Below are 14851 nucleotides of genomic sequence, written 5' to 3' on the forward strand. Positions count from 1 at the left end.
TTAAGGTCAGGAACCATCAAACTGCTGCTGGAGGTTAAAGGTCAGGAGCCATCAAACCGCAGCTGGAGGTTAAAGGTCAAGAACCACCAAACTGCTGCTGGAAGTTAAAGGTCAGGAACAATCAAACAGCTGATGGAGTTTAAAGGGCAGGAACCATCAAACTGCTGCTGGGTGGGGGTAAAGGTCAGTTATCAGTCAGAGTGCAGGATGTTTGTGTTGAGCTGAGAAAGACTCTGGGTTCCTCCTCACCGATCAGACTCCTGTAGTCCCTCAGTCTGGAGTTCCTCCTCTCCTGCTCCTCACTCACTGACTTCCACTGCAGCTTCATCCTGAAGTATTCATCTCTGTGGGGATAAATAACACGGTCACCATGGCAACCGTCCCACGACATCTAATTATATCATTTGGATCATCAACAGGTGTTCATCGTCGATTGTGTGTGTGTGGTGTCAGCGGCGCACGTTTTGGCTCTCTGCAGACTCTTCCTGTCCTCCAATGTGCTGCTCCAAGGAAAATATCCCAACAGGAACTTCCAGGCTTCTTTCCTTGTGGCGTGACAAAGGCCCTGCAGGTAACAACAAAAACACGTGTCACATGACTTCAGTCCAACTGTACAGACTCACACCTGGAGGCTGTGTGATGAAACAGGTTTAATTTAACCCTGGCTTCTTTTTTACTGAACCAAACACCGCCACCACATTATTAAAGCACGAGTAGCATGGTGTAAATGCTGAGTCAGCATTCACAACATTGTTGACTTTTTTTTAGCATCCAACTTCTTCGTAGTTTGTTCAACTACATACAGTATATCAAAACATTACGTTCGTTCAGGAATGTTTTTGGCGTTTGTTTAGCCCATATCTTAGATCCTTATTTACCGTTTCTTTTTATACTTTTTTTTAGTATAACTGGCACCCTGAGTACATAAATGACAATAAAGTTGACCTGAACTTGAGATGAGTGCTATGACTTTTTTGTTTTTTGTAACTTTAATATTTTACAAAATATAAACTTTATTAAAAAAAAAAGTTTTTTAAATACATTGACAACTCCGGATCTTTCAAAAATGTTCTCATTAAAACTTTCTTTCGTGTACTTCTTCTGCTAATTTTAGCAATACTACTGCTAATGCTACTATTACTACTACCACTATTGCTAAATCAACTACTACTTTGAGTGTATGACTTTGTGTTTTAAATTCCAGTACAGTAGTCCCTCACTACTTCGCAGTTCGTTTATCGCGGACTCGCTCTATCGCGGATTTTCAAAATAAGATTGGACATGACACACAGTTGGCTGATTGATGGATGAACCACATGATCGGCATGGTATTTTTATTTGAAATAAATTATTTTGAATTATTTTGCACCTGCTGCAGCTTTGTGCAGCCCATACTGCTGCAGGTTGAACTTCCTGCTGCAGCTTCTTTTTTTTATTACTTTATTAACAAATTACATAATACAAAACTCTCAGAGGATATATATCAACAAACAGAAAGAAGATAAAAACAAAACAACTACCAAAAAAAACAAACGCACACACATACACAAAAAACATGGTAAAAGAAGGGGGGGGGGGGGGGATTACATAAATTTCAGAATCCTTGTAATTTAAACAATAAAGATAGAGTACCATCATGAGAGTGTAGACTACATGAGGAACAAATCAAAAAAGTAAAAACCTGGAAATGTCTTCATAGATCCTTACAGAAATGTTAGATTTCTGCCTCTTGAGAGAAATAAAGTATTGTTTAAAGTCATTGATAAACCTTGTGAATGATGGTAATAAATTCCTCCACTTACTATAATGTATATGACATTTCCCAAGAAGAATAACAATGTTGATCATGTCAGATAGAGAAGATTGAAGGTTGTCCTTATAAAACAAGATATGTGATAATTCAAAAAGTGGGACATTACTGATTTTTAGTGATAACCAACTGTGTATCTGTGACCAGAAATTTGCTGATACAGGACATGAAAAAAACAGATGCGGTGTTGTTTCACATACTGAGTTACAGAAAGAACACGTCTACCTCAAATTTGAATCTTCTCCTTAGAAATTCTAAATGTTGTTAATTATTTTGAAATGTGTTTGATTTTTGGAGAGAGGCCAATTCACAAATTTGGAGAAAGCCTTTTCCATGTAAGTCTGATCCCCATTAAATCCCTGTTGCAGCTGATCAGCTGATCAGCTGTTCAGCGTGCAGAGCGGAGAAGTGGGTGTGGCCAAGAGCGTTTGCAGGTGGCAAAGAGCAGATGAGGCAGGGAGCTGAAATAATGACATTCTGTGCTCTTTTAGAGTGTTTTAGAGTTTAGAAACATTGTTTAGAATATTGCAAGAGTGTGGGTTGGGTTTAAAATGCCTTATATATAAATATATATACTACTTACTACTTGTACTACTATTCCTACTTCGCAGTTTTTCACTTATCGCAGGTCTTCAGTGTACGGATCCCGCACGATAAACAAGGGACTACTGTATAACCTAAGATAGTTCCTCCAGTAGAGCTGTCATTATTAAAACTATAAACATCAACTATTATGAGGACCAAATGGTCCATTTTGGTCACCACAGTTAACCAGTGTCCCTGTGTGTCACCTTTGCATGTCAATATTTTCCCAAGGAAATTTTTAAAACAAATTGCAACACCATTAGTTCGGTTTGTACCGTGGCTGAATAAAATCTTGTCACCCCATTGTAAAAGTTTCATCTGTGTTCGACGAGTGAGTCTCTTAAAATATAAAACTGTTCAATTTCTGTCCTTTTGAAAACAAAAATAACACTTCCTTTTTGATATTGTCTTTTAAACCTCCAGTATTGAGTGAACCAAATGAAATTCTCATTTAACATAAAAACAAGTATTAAAAATGAAAAGAATAACAAAGGGTTTAACCCTAAGATCGTTTGAAAACTGTTAACAAGAAATGTTTTTCAGTAAGCAAGCTTAAACTGAAGATCTGCATTTGCAAGTCTCTTTAAATGTCCAGCTTCTTTTGGCAAGCGTACCTTCCATTACGATTTGGTGCCCATCAATATACCCAAAGGGCCATGAAAATATGCCGCCTTTCAAGCTTTCCTGGCTTGATCAATAAGTGGCCACAGATGATTTCTCTCCTCCCAGTCCTCTTTGGGTAACATTTCAGCAAATTTGATGTCCAGCTCTTTCCAGTAGATGGATTTTGTTTTTGTTTTCCTCCAGATTTCTTCCTTCATTATTCTTGGAGTGAAAACAACATTTATTTTTGTTTTCCATCTTCCTTCCCAGTCTGTGTACAATATCCACTGCTTCTTCCAGCCTTGACTCAGATTCAGGAACAATGTTCTTCAGAGTGTATGACTACAGCCTTGACATCTTCATCTTTCTCCTCCTTCAGGTCTTTTATACGAAGGCTCCATCTCATTCTGTATCTCTCCTGTTCTCTGAGCCTCGTTTTAAGGTCAGCATTCTCCTCTCTTAGTTCATCATTTTGCTTTTCCAGCTCTTTCACCTTTAACTTTGTTAGCATTAAACTCCACTGCTTTGGCTAGGCTAGCTAGCATAACACTGCTACGTGTCACCTGTTGCTCAATATTTTCTACTTTCTCTCCAATCGTCATAATACTTTTCATTATATCTCTGAAAGAAACTTCCTCCTCTCCTTCCTCTTCGACTGACCTGAGTCGTTTTCCCCCTGGTGTCTTGCTTGGAGCTGAAGGTGCAGAGACATCTCTTTCCCTTTTATTTTGAGTGGAGAGTTCCATAGCGTAGCAGTGGTCTTTATTTGAAGCTGCTTCTTTCTTTTTTGAGTCAACTTTAAGCTTCGGGTCTTTATTAGTGTTCTGGGAAGCCATTTTGGTTTATTTGTTGGAGAATTAGCTTAACTGATAGGTGAAATTTAGGACTTGCTATGCAAACTCCCGAAAACACGACCGCTCAACCAGACATCTTGTCCCGCCTGAACGCCAACACCACTACAGCTAATGCGAACACTATTACTGCTAAAACTAATTCTACTTCTGCTACTTAGACAAATGCTAAAATACTGCTAATGCAAGCTCTACTAATGCCAATTTTAGTTAAAAGATAATGTTCCACTTAATTTAGCTGCTTTTTGCTACTTTTGGCTAGCTTTAGGTTTTAGCTAGTTTGTTAACTTTAGTCTTTAACGAGTTACAGTTTTGCAGATGATACAGCGGTGGTGGGATGCATCACAAACAATGATGAGTCCAGCTACAGGCAAGAGGTGGAACACCTGGAGAGCTGGTGCAGAGAGAATAACCTTCACATCAATGTGAAGAAGACAAAGGAGATGATTGTGGACTTCAGAAGGAACAAAAACATCTACACCCCCCTGAACATAAGAGGATCTGCGGTGGAAGTGGTCTCCAGCTACAAGTACTTGGGTGTACACATGAATGACAACCTCAGCTGGAGCAACAACACCACCAGCCTGATCAAGAAAGCTCATCAGAGACTCTACTTCCTCAGACGGCTGAGGCGAGCTGGTCTGGGAAGCTCAGTCCTCACCTCCTTCTACAGGTGTGCAGTGGAGAGCATCCTGTGCTCGAGCATCAATGTGTGGCATGGAGGTTGCACAGCTGCAGAAAGAAAAGCTTTGCAGAGAGTGGTGAAGGCTGCACAGAAATCTGTCGGAATCAGCCTCCCCACCATCACAGACATCTACACCTCCAGATGCAGGAAGAGGGCCACCTGCATCATGAAGGACCCCACTCACCCAGCACACACACTTTTTGCCCCACTCCCCTCAGGAAGGAGGTTAAGGAGCATTAAGTGTAGAACCACTAGACTGAGGAACAGCTTCTACCCTGAGGCTGTTAGACTCATGAATCTCTAACTAGAATAATCACTGTGAAAAACCATATCATGTTGCTGCTGATCTGTTTCATGTTGCTGCTGATCTGTTTCAATGTTGCTGCTGATCTGTTTCAATGTTGGTGTGTTCATGCGTGCACATCTGTTCACGGACTCATGTTCATGTTTGTGCTGATGTTCAATGTTTTATGTTATGAGTGCTTAGTGTATATTTAGTTGATGTTTTTCTTAGTTCATATCTTAGATGTCATTACTGTTTTTCTTATACATTTTATTGTTGGATGTAACTGGGACCCTGTGTACATAATTTCGCTCCACCACATGTACCACATGAGGTGCGAATGACAATAAAGAAACTCTGACTCTCTGACTCTGACTCTTACTTTATACTTTTAGATTTAATTGGAGTTTAGCAACTTTTATTTAGCATTTTATAGCCTTGAGCTAGTGTTTTTCTACTTCCTGCTTATGTTTTGCTAATTTCAGCTAGCATTTTGCCTCTTTTTGCTACTTTTAGCTTCTTCGGCAAATTAAATCAAAGTCGATCAGAGCTCAGCGTTCATGCTGCATTTTCACAGAAATTTTGTGACCCCCACCCCCCCCACCCCCTGAAAAGGAAGAAGCGGGTAAAAATAATGGATTTTATTGTTCCCAGTTATTACGATTAACTTTAACTGAACAAATAATCTGTAGGTACTGTTATTTTTTGTATTTGTGTGATGTATTATATGTGAGCGGTCCGACTTGCCCCCTTGAAGATTTTGTTCCGTAGCTCCTCGATGCCCTGCAGCCTCCCCTCGGCGTCGTGGTGTTTGCTCCAGTCGTCTGCAGTCAGCGGCTCGCCGCGGCTCACCTGAGGCCTCACTCCCAGGTCGATCTGTCAGGATCACAGATGATGTCAGAACGTGTCACATGACCGCTGCGACTCACCTGTTCAAGTCTAAACACATGACAGGTGATCTGCTTATAAAATGAGCCAATCATGCTACAGAGATCCCTGAGTCTTGTCTTACAGGCAAACATGTTCCAAAGGTTTCAGAGTTTATGAAGGTACATTTACATACTTATATTTATCATAAACATTTATTAATAAAAATTCAGTTCCAGCCCTCTGACGGAGGAGGATTAAGGCATTTGTTCAGAGATGTTAACTTCTCTCCTCTGTGTCTGAATACACTGAGAACCTCACCCTGGTGATGACCTCGAAACCCGGTTCCTCCTGCTGGTTGATCTCCAGACCCGGGATGACTTCACCTAGCAGGTCTGCAACCTCCTCCGGGGGGCGCTGCTGCTGCTCCTCCGTCCCCCGCAGAGCGTCAAAAAGGTAGTTGGTGACCTTAGAGAAGCCGCCGAGCGTGGCGACGTATGGATCACGTCTAAACTTCTGCAGGAAGAAACCACAAATTTCAGAGGGGCCCGACTGATTCAAGGCTCAGCAAATGATCTCAAACTCAGTGACTCACATGAGGCTCGACTAACCCAACACTCGGTCATTGTTCTGAGGCTCGGAGGCTAATCCACAGGTTGATAATGAAAGAGCCATGGTTCTGTGACTAATCGAAACTTCAGCAACTGACACTCGTGACTGATCCAAGTAAATTCTTGACTACTAAACTTGGTGATTGACCGAAAACTCGACAAATAATTTGAAACTAGGTGACTAGTTGGAAACTTGGTGAAGTATCTGAGGCTCAGCAGTTGGCTAGAAAGTCAGTGCCTACCGGACACAAGGTGATGGCTGGAACCTTGATCTGAGACTTGGTGACCTGGTAGGTTGTTGGAAATTTGGTGACTGATCTGAGACTCAACAACAAATCAAAATTTAGCAACTGAAAATTCAGCAGCAGAGCCTCTGAAACTGAACAGTTTCTTGACGGGAAGTGGCTCCGTGCTGCTTCTGAATTAAACCCAAATATTTGCCTTCTTGAACATGTGAAGGACAGAAGTAACAGTTTGTTTCAGACCGAACATGGAACTCACAACAGGAACTTTGTGCAGTAAAATAAGGTTCTGAAGCCCCGCCCTGAGACCACCTGCCCCGTTAGAAGCTCCATTTCCTACCCGCTTGTTTCCTCAGGTGTAAGTGGTTTTGCAGTGGCAGGAGTTTTTCTTTTTTATTCTTACGTGAACAAGACCATAGCTGTTGTCGTCCAGCAGGTTCTCGAAGGACTGTGACAGAGCTTTGTTTGGAGTGCTGACCAGTAGGCACGTTTCATCGTCAGGAGACCTGAAATGTCACAGAGTGCGGTCAAAGCCTGTTCACCATGAGGTGTACAAACACCCACCGCTGATCCAGCCTTTCACTGCAGATAAGAACTTTAATAAAGCTATCAGTGCTGCAGCAGCGGCGAGCCCCGAACCGTAATCTCACTTAATCTCCGCCTCAGAAGATGCGTCACCTCCGCATGAATTAGCATATAAATGACTGGACTCTACAGAAACACTGAAACACTTCTCTGCTTCAAACATCACGTTAAACTGTCAGTTTCTTCTTGATGTTTTTCCTCCATGTCACTCAGCTGAGCTTCACTCAGCTGGATCAATCCGAGGATCTGATCCATCGGATGGAGATAAATAAAACATTTCATTTAACAGTCAGCAAAGGTTTGTGCAGAGAGCAGCAGCAAACAGGAACTTCCTTATATGCTCGTTACACCCTAAAGCCCCCAGTATACTCCCGCGTACGTCCATACGCGGAGGTACGCACATACGTACGCGGAGGTACGAGCGTACCCCCCAGGGCATGTCCGTGCAAAGCTAAATTTTTACGACCGTGTACGTGTACGCGGTGTTGCACAATAAACTGCCCGGCGACCGACTGTTTTGTATGTGACACCAATGTATTAAATTTCCCTTCTTCATCCCTAATCTGGCCTTTTCTTTTGTTTTTTTTGTCTGCTGCATTCCTTAGATAGAGAACTTTACTAATTGGCTTTTATGTATGTGAATGTTTCTGTAAAGTGCCCCGAGACAACTTTGTTGTGATTTGGTGCTATATAAATAAACTGAATTGAAATTGAATTGAATTTTTTTGCCAAGAGGCAGTGATCTCTTCCTCCTCCATTGACTCCATGACTGAAATGGTGAGAAATGAAGGAATTTGTCACGAGCGAATTAAACTCAGGTCTAGCGTGGCTGCGGGAGGGTCTGGAGATTTCCTGGTGGGCTGGTCTGATGTGTGGGCTGCAGAGCCAGCGCTCCCAGGTTTTTTTTTTTTTTGATATTTTTATTAACAACCTATAAACACAGAACACCACTGCGGCTGAAGCTGCCAGTGCTCGTTTTTCTTTCTTTTTGACCTGTCAATCAATCCAGTAGGCGTGTCAGCAAATGACCAATTGCCTAACTCAATTTGTCCCGAAGGTAAACACCCCTTGTCTGTGAAGCTCCTCTGCAGCTGCTCAGGGTGTACGCTCGAGTATCAAGTCTGAACCCTCTGCGTACAGTACACGTATGTACGCGGGAGTATACTGGGGGCTTAAGAAATATACAGTCATCACCTAAAATGTTTATCCGCCACCCCCCTGAGATGTAAACCCTACAACTAGAGATGAGTGACCACACCGCTTGAACTATGACCCGACCCACGGAGATATCTGATCCCACTCATGAGATGTTTGACCCTGCCCCTAGCTAGAAAACCCCACCTGTATGGTGTATAATTCCACCAAGCTTTATAAACAGACCCAATGAGAGGCTTAACCCCACCCCCGAGTTTTAAAACTCGTCCTCTGCTTTGTGAAGTCAGAACCATGTTCTCCCCCTGATCAACACGTTCTTGCCTGTACTCACTCTGAGAGCAGAGCAAACCTCCTCAGGCTGTCCAGGAACTCTCTGCTGCCGCCCTGGTGGAAGTGCAAGGCAGGGAGGGAGGCAGAGGGCTCCTTCAGCTGGATGATGAGGAAGGTCCAACCTTCATCATTCACTGTGATGGACCTGATGTCATTGATGCTGACAGAGAAGGCCCGACGGCTCCTGCCCTGGCTGTGACTCAGAGAGCCTGAGAGACAAGATGTAGGGCTCAGAAAACATATTTACTGTTGCAGGCTGCAGAATGATTCCTATTAAAACTCAAGTTAATGTTAATAAAGTTTGGGTCAAGACTAGAGGTACTGCTGGTTGTTGACCAGAACCACTTTGTTCCAACACAATGAGTATCGTCAACCAACAAAAAGTTCACACACTCACCCTCTCCGTTGATGCAGGGCTTCTTCTTGAAGGACACGGCATTCACCATGTCCCACTCCGTCTCGTAGCTCAGCTGCGTCTCCAGCAGCTGGTGGGACTGGGACTTCTCCCTGGGGGACTGGGCCCACTCCACAACTGAACTGGAGTCCTGATCAAACACACATGAACGTTACCTGAGGCAGCTGTGGGGTCATCACGTCACCAAGCAGCCAGAAACCAACCTGTCCTGCACACAGCATGTTGGACGGGTCCACCGAGTCCTCCAGAGGTCGGTAATCCACCAGAATCTCAGCGTCCTGCATGCAAGATGAAACAAGACTGAGGAAAGTGCAGAACACAACTGATCAGTCAGCTGTCAATAAATACAGAATTAGAAATCGGTACACTTCAGAAAAAAAAAATCAACTTTTAGGGAAAATTAAAATACAGAAGACAGCTGCAGCGATCAGACTGATTATTGAATATCTAAAAACTGTTAATACTGGCACATGTGACATTTACACTCTGATCTTTAGTTAACAAACAGAGCCACGTGACATGAGTGGGTGTTGACATCAGCTGTCATGTGACACCAGGCTCTTACCTTGTCTACAACCCGGAGGGACCCGGAAAGCAGCAGGTCCTGGTCCGTGCCTCCTTCATCTGCGTTCGGATGGATGAAAACTCCGTCAAGCTCAAAAATCACCTGAAAGTCAAACAGCAAGAGTCCAGAAACTAAACCCTGTGGGCTCGAACCGAATTTAACCAACTCAGAAACTTTACATAGCAGCTGAGTATAGTTTAACAGGAAGTACCACCAGAGCACATCAGAACTTTGTTAACTCCAGGCGAAACAGAAAGAACCGCAGCAGCACCGGGGAGTGACACGGCCTGAAGCCGTGACAACAGCGGTGTTTCCGGGCTCTCCCCAGCCGTTACTCGTGTCAATCATTACAGTGGACAGTGCTGTCCCCCTAGACCTTCCGTGACCCGCGGCTCACCGACCACCGAAGACCCGGGACGAGTCAGGTGCAGACGGGTCAGACAGATGTCAGCAGGGGCTGACGGTGACCCGCCTCCGCTGCTGGTGTTGGTGTAGCTGTGGGGTAGTTAGCTCTACAGCTAACCCTGCGGCGAGAACCGAATGTCCTCGCGGACATACATCTGCCGGACAGGTACACTGATGTCGACCAGGTCCGGGTTTAAACACCGACTCGCACCCGGCCGGTTCTATCCTCTGTGCACGTCACGAATGTTTCATGATTTTACCTTAAGCACGGAGTCCGCCGCCATGTTGCTTCTCTCCGTGACGATGGCGCATCACGTGACAAGCAGTTACCAAAACAAAACTGACAGCTCAGCTTCCGGTTAACAAAAACAAAAAAATCAAACAAACAAATTCCAGTAAAATATAAATCTGCATAAATTTTAATAGAACTTACGGAGCCTCGTAAGGTCAATCTCGGAAAAAAAATATTACGTGCCGTCAATGTTTTTGCGCTCCCTTTCAATCATGCGCATGCGTAAACTCATTCCCCTACACAGCTACTTCCGGTAGTCTTAGCAGAGAAAAGTTTTAAAAGAAAAGTCTCAGGGATGAATATTCCAATAACATTTATTAACAAAGTAAAGACTCATTAAGTATTAAATATGAAAACGTTGATGAACATATAAACAAGTTAAAATCATTTTTGGGCTGTTCCATCTTCAGGGGCCACCATCCTCCAAATGGAGTAGATAATTGACCAAATTCAGCTAAATCTTTCAAAAATGGATGCAAGCAGAAAATTGCACAGACCTTTTGTAGACTCTTTTTAAACAATATATTATGACTGAAATTTAACACAAACTTTTCTGTTGTAACAGTAAACTACAATTTTGTGTAGTTGGTCTCGGCGTAGGGCGTATGTATGGGTTAAGTATAGAAATTTTGTCAGCCAAAATGAAATGGTGATCATTTTGAAAGTTTTATCAATGGCTATTGTGATTTTCTAAAAAAAAAAAAAAATGGCCTCACAACTCCTACTTGTTTCTTTGCCTGCATCCACATTGGAAAGATTTTACTCATCTGCTCCATCCATTGTCCTCCAAATACGAACAAATTAATATTCAAACATGTTAAAGAGTTTTAAAAAGAGCACTCTCTCTGTGAACATGACATAAGTTTGTCAAAAACTATATTGTTGGGTAGTGATGGTGCATAGGTTAGAGAAGACGAGCCTGTGATTGGACGGTCGCTTGTTTAACTCCTCTGACCGACAACATTAAAATGTGGGTGAGAAAGGTGAAACACCCACACCTGCCTCCATCCTTATTTTCCCCACTCTGGGCCCTTGACCAAGGTCCTTAATTCCCACCATCTGCTCCCCTGTGTGCCCTAGATGGCAGCTCTCTGCTCCACACAGAGGGCTGTGGTAGCTCGGTGGTCGTGTCAGGAAGAGCATCCGGCGTAAAAACAGTTGCCAAGTCTTCGTGCGGGTTAGTTCGCTGTGGCGACCCCTGAAGAAACGAGCAGCTGAAAGAAGGAAAAAAAAAATCTTTAACTAATTAATCCAAAAAAGTTCAATCTGGTCCTCTGGACATTCAAAAAAAAAAAAAAAAAAAGCAAAAAAATCTAGAAACGTTTCGTCTCTCATCCAAGAGACTTCCTCAGTCTGAGGTGCTGTTTTCAGCTCAGTCTCTTAAATAGCACCTTCTCAGAGTGGATCAACCAGTTTGCTGCTGTTTGAATGTCCAGAGGGCCAGATTGAACTTTTTTGGATTTTTCTACCTGGATTATTGAGCATGCATCAGGATATTTACCTAATTAAAATTTTGTGTGCAGCTGAGCCATTAAGGCCACGAAACCCTGCTGGACAGACTTGAGTTGTTCCAGTGTCTCCTCGTGCCGCTGCTAGGTAGCTTCCTCAGACTGCCGTAGGAACTCCATCAGCTCGGTCACTTTCCTGCGTTTACAGCTTTTGGGGTAGAGGACATCTGTGTCTCTCTTGGGTCCGTCGTCAGGCTGGATGTTGTGCCTCCAAGTGCTGCGTTGATGCTCTGCCTCAGCACTTCTTCTTTCCAGACCTCCAGCCCGTCAGTTGTCCCAACCGGGGAGACGATTTGCTATTGCTCTTCGTCCATTTCATTGTAGAACTGGAAGCAAACACTCTTCTTCCCTGTGGCTCTGTTGCTGTCCTTCACCTTCTTATACCCCTCAACTAGAGTCCCCCATTTCCACTTTGTCAGGGGAGAAGCAAGTGCTTGAATTGAATCCCTCCAGATTTTCTGCAGCCTCCTTCCACAAGATTTGTTTCATTAGTTTTGGCTGATTTTAGCCGCGTGTTGAGCTCCTGCAGGTTCTTTGGGAGGCCCTCGCTGTTTTTGATGTGTTAACGCATGAAGTCGATCAAAAACAGCGTCTGCTCTCTGCTGAAGCTGTTGTTTTTGGGAACAAGTGATTGTGAAGGGCTGCTCACTGCAACCAGATTGTTGTAAGAAAATAACCACAGAAAAGCAACAGGTTAACATTGAATTTGATTTGGATTACAATTATCATTATTATTACAACAATTATTGTTGAAGCACATAACACTCTTTTTAAAGATTAACTGTTCGACTAAATTTACATATTTTAGAGCTTTTAACAGATACCAGTGCGCATGCGTACATTCCCGCTACTTCCGGCAGCTAACTTTGCTGTTATGGTTAACAATAACAGCTCCACGTGCGTTATAATGTCCTCCGACAAACATTTAAAAGCATGTATGTACATGTGACTAAATGTGAAATAAATTAACAACGAAGTGCCAGAAACGGTAAAAGACGCAGTTTTCAATTACAGCTGTTGATGTGCAGCCATCTTATATTATTTACATGAACGCTCCTACAAGCACCCTGCAGATGTTGGATGCTGTCTATCATGGTGCACTAAGATTCATAACTGGCTGTGATTATCGTACCCACCACTGCACACTGTATTCACTGGTTAACTGGACATCATTAACTTCACGCAGACTCTCTCACTGGTACATTTTCATCTTTAAATCACTTCTTGGTCTGTTGCCTTCATACATCTCCTCCTACATGTCTCTGCGTGAGTGCAGCTACGGAGTGCGCTCTCAGGACATTATTACCTGCAGTGTTCCCTCAATGAGGACTGAACTAGGCAAAAGGGCCTTCTCCTATTCCGCTCCTGTTTCCTGGAACATCTTACAAAAAGATTTGAAGCTCTCGACCTTGACCTCTCTAAGTGTCTTTAAGAATCTGTTGGACACCTGGCAGGGTCCAATGCTGACATGTTCCTGTTTTTAGTTTTCTACATTTGTCTTGGAATCTAGCTGTTTTTTGTTTTGTTACCTTTTCCTTTTAGCCATCCTATTTGTTAAAAAAAAAAAAAACTGTAGTATGCTTTTTTATAACTGTTTATTGTTGTTGTCCGTTGTTGTCATCTTTCTTTGTTGAAATCAGGTCTCTCTTGTAAATGAGTCCTCGAGGCTCAATGGGATTTACCTGTATAAATAACGGTTGATTGATCTTCTTCTTTGTTGTTCTGCAGAAGTGCATACCGCCACATACTGTTCAGGAGGGTGTACTGAAGCTTTTTTATTTATTTTTATAACAAATACGAACAACAGTACAAAAAAAAAAAAAAAAAAACAATGTTAGCCAGGAGTGGCATTTATTCACAAACAAGTAAAAAATATATATTTTTTTAAATTTCACTATGCCATTATATTTATTTTTGGACAGTAGAACTGAGTGCTTAAGTCAATTATAAAACCAACACAATCTGGATATTTTTTAGGATGGCGAGTAGGAATTTGATCAAACATTTCATGTCAATAGAAAAATTACGCAAATGCTTTTAGTGTTTTATCTGGTTTTCTATGGGACCTTTATTTGACTGTTTTTATAACAAACTTTGATTTTAATTGCTTTTTGTTGTCTCTATACGTTGGGTCTAAAACAGGTCTCTCTTTTGAAAGTCCTTGTGACTCAATGAGACGGCGTGTATAAGGTTAAATGAATTAATCAATCCTCATTCTTTAAGAACAATGTAGTATCATTAACCAAATGCACAAAAATTATTTATTTTCCAGTGATTTTTATTCTTTTAATGGGCTGGCTTTAATGTGATCAGACAGAAGATATGGGAAGACAGCTGTCTTGATTCCTCTGCAGATATTAAATATGTGACAGGTGTTGCTTCTTTATTTGATCGAGCAATTATTTTGGTATTGTTTTGATAACAGTAAAACTTTTTACCAAATCCAAACTCAAGAGTATGGACCATAAATTACCGTCACCAGACTCCAGGTAGTCTAAAGTAACCAAAATAAGTCTAATATTAATCATTTTAACCTGATTAAGGCCCATTTGTAATTGTTACTGAGAAGGCAGGTGGGACAACAATCATCAGGAGTGAGGTTTAAATATGTTCCTCAGAACTGGTTGTTCGGACCAAACCTGAAATTAATGAAAAAAAAAAAGTTTGTATAAAAAATGTTTTTTCTCAGATTTTGTGATTTATACAAAATAATAATGTCAAGTTTATTCCAGTGAATCAGAGCTTCAGCTGCTGGGGGTCAGAGGTCATCAGGAAGCAAATATGTTTTCTAAAAGTTTCTTCTTCTCTTGTTTAAATGCTTTTAAGATTTTTTCCCTCATTGAAAAGTTAATTTAGTCTTTTTTTTGCTGAAGCTGCAGCTCATTTGTCTCAGCAAAGTATTCATATAAACAATAAAAACTCTCGACACTTGTTTCAATATTTAGAGAAAATAATTTATTAACATCTGACATGTAGAAAAACAGCAGCAGTGCGACGAGCGTCTCTTTAGTCGTCGTGTCAACAGATTGCACTTGAGCAGTCCGGCTGAGCGTGGCGGC

The 14851-nt window shown here is 42.1% G+C and overlaps 1 protein-coding gene across 1 annotated transcript in view; it reads right to left on the reverse strand.

The window, feature by feature from the left end:
• Window positions 1-10323, reverse strand: part of tbc1d15 (TBC1 domain family, member 15) — a 13032-nt gene extending 2709 nt beyond the window's left edge. Inside the window, exons 1-10 of the mRNA XM_037683304.1 lie at window positions 10253-10323; window positions 9588-9689; window positions 9226-9300; window positions 9005-9152; window positions 8609-8816; window positions 6941-7043; window positions 6006-6200; window positions 5565-5693; window positions 462-565; window positions 250-344 (exon numbers count right to left, since the gene is read on the reverse strand). Coding sequence (XP_037539232.1) covers window positions 250-344; window positions 462-565; window positions 5565-5693; window positions 6006-6200; window positions 6941-7043; window positions 8609-8816; window positions 9005-9152; window positions 9226-9300; window positions 9588-9689; window positions 10253-10276 — 1183 coding nt within the window. The 5' untranslated portion in view covers window positions 10277-10323. The remainder of the gene's footprint in view (window positions 1-249; window positions 345-461; window positions 566-5564; window positions 5694-6005; window positions 6201-6940; window positions 7044-8608; window positions 8817-9004; window positions 9153-9225; window positions 9301-9587; window positions 9690-10252) is intronic.
• Window positions 10324-14851: the final 4528 nt, after the last annotated feature.

The sequence above is a fragment of the Nematolebias whitei genome, chromosome 10 (genome assembly GCF_014905685.2).
Source record: "Nematolebias whitei isolate Nwh7 chromosome 10, NemWhi1, whole genome shotgun sequence".
Taxonomy (NCBI): Eukaryota; Metazoa; Chordata; class Actinopteri; order Cyprinodontiformes; family Rivulidae; genus Nematolebias; species Nematolebias whitei.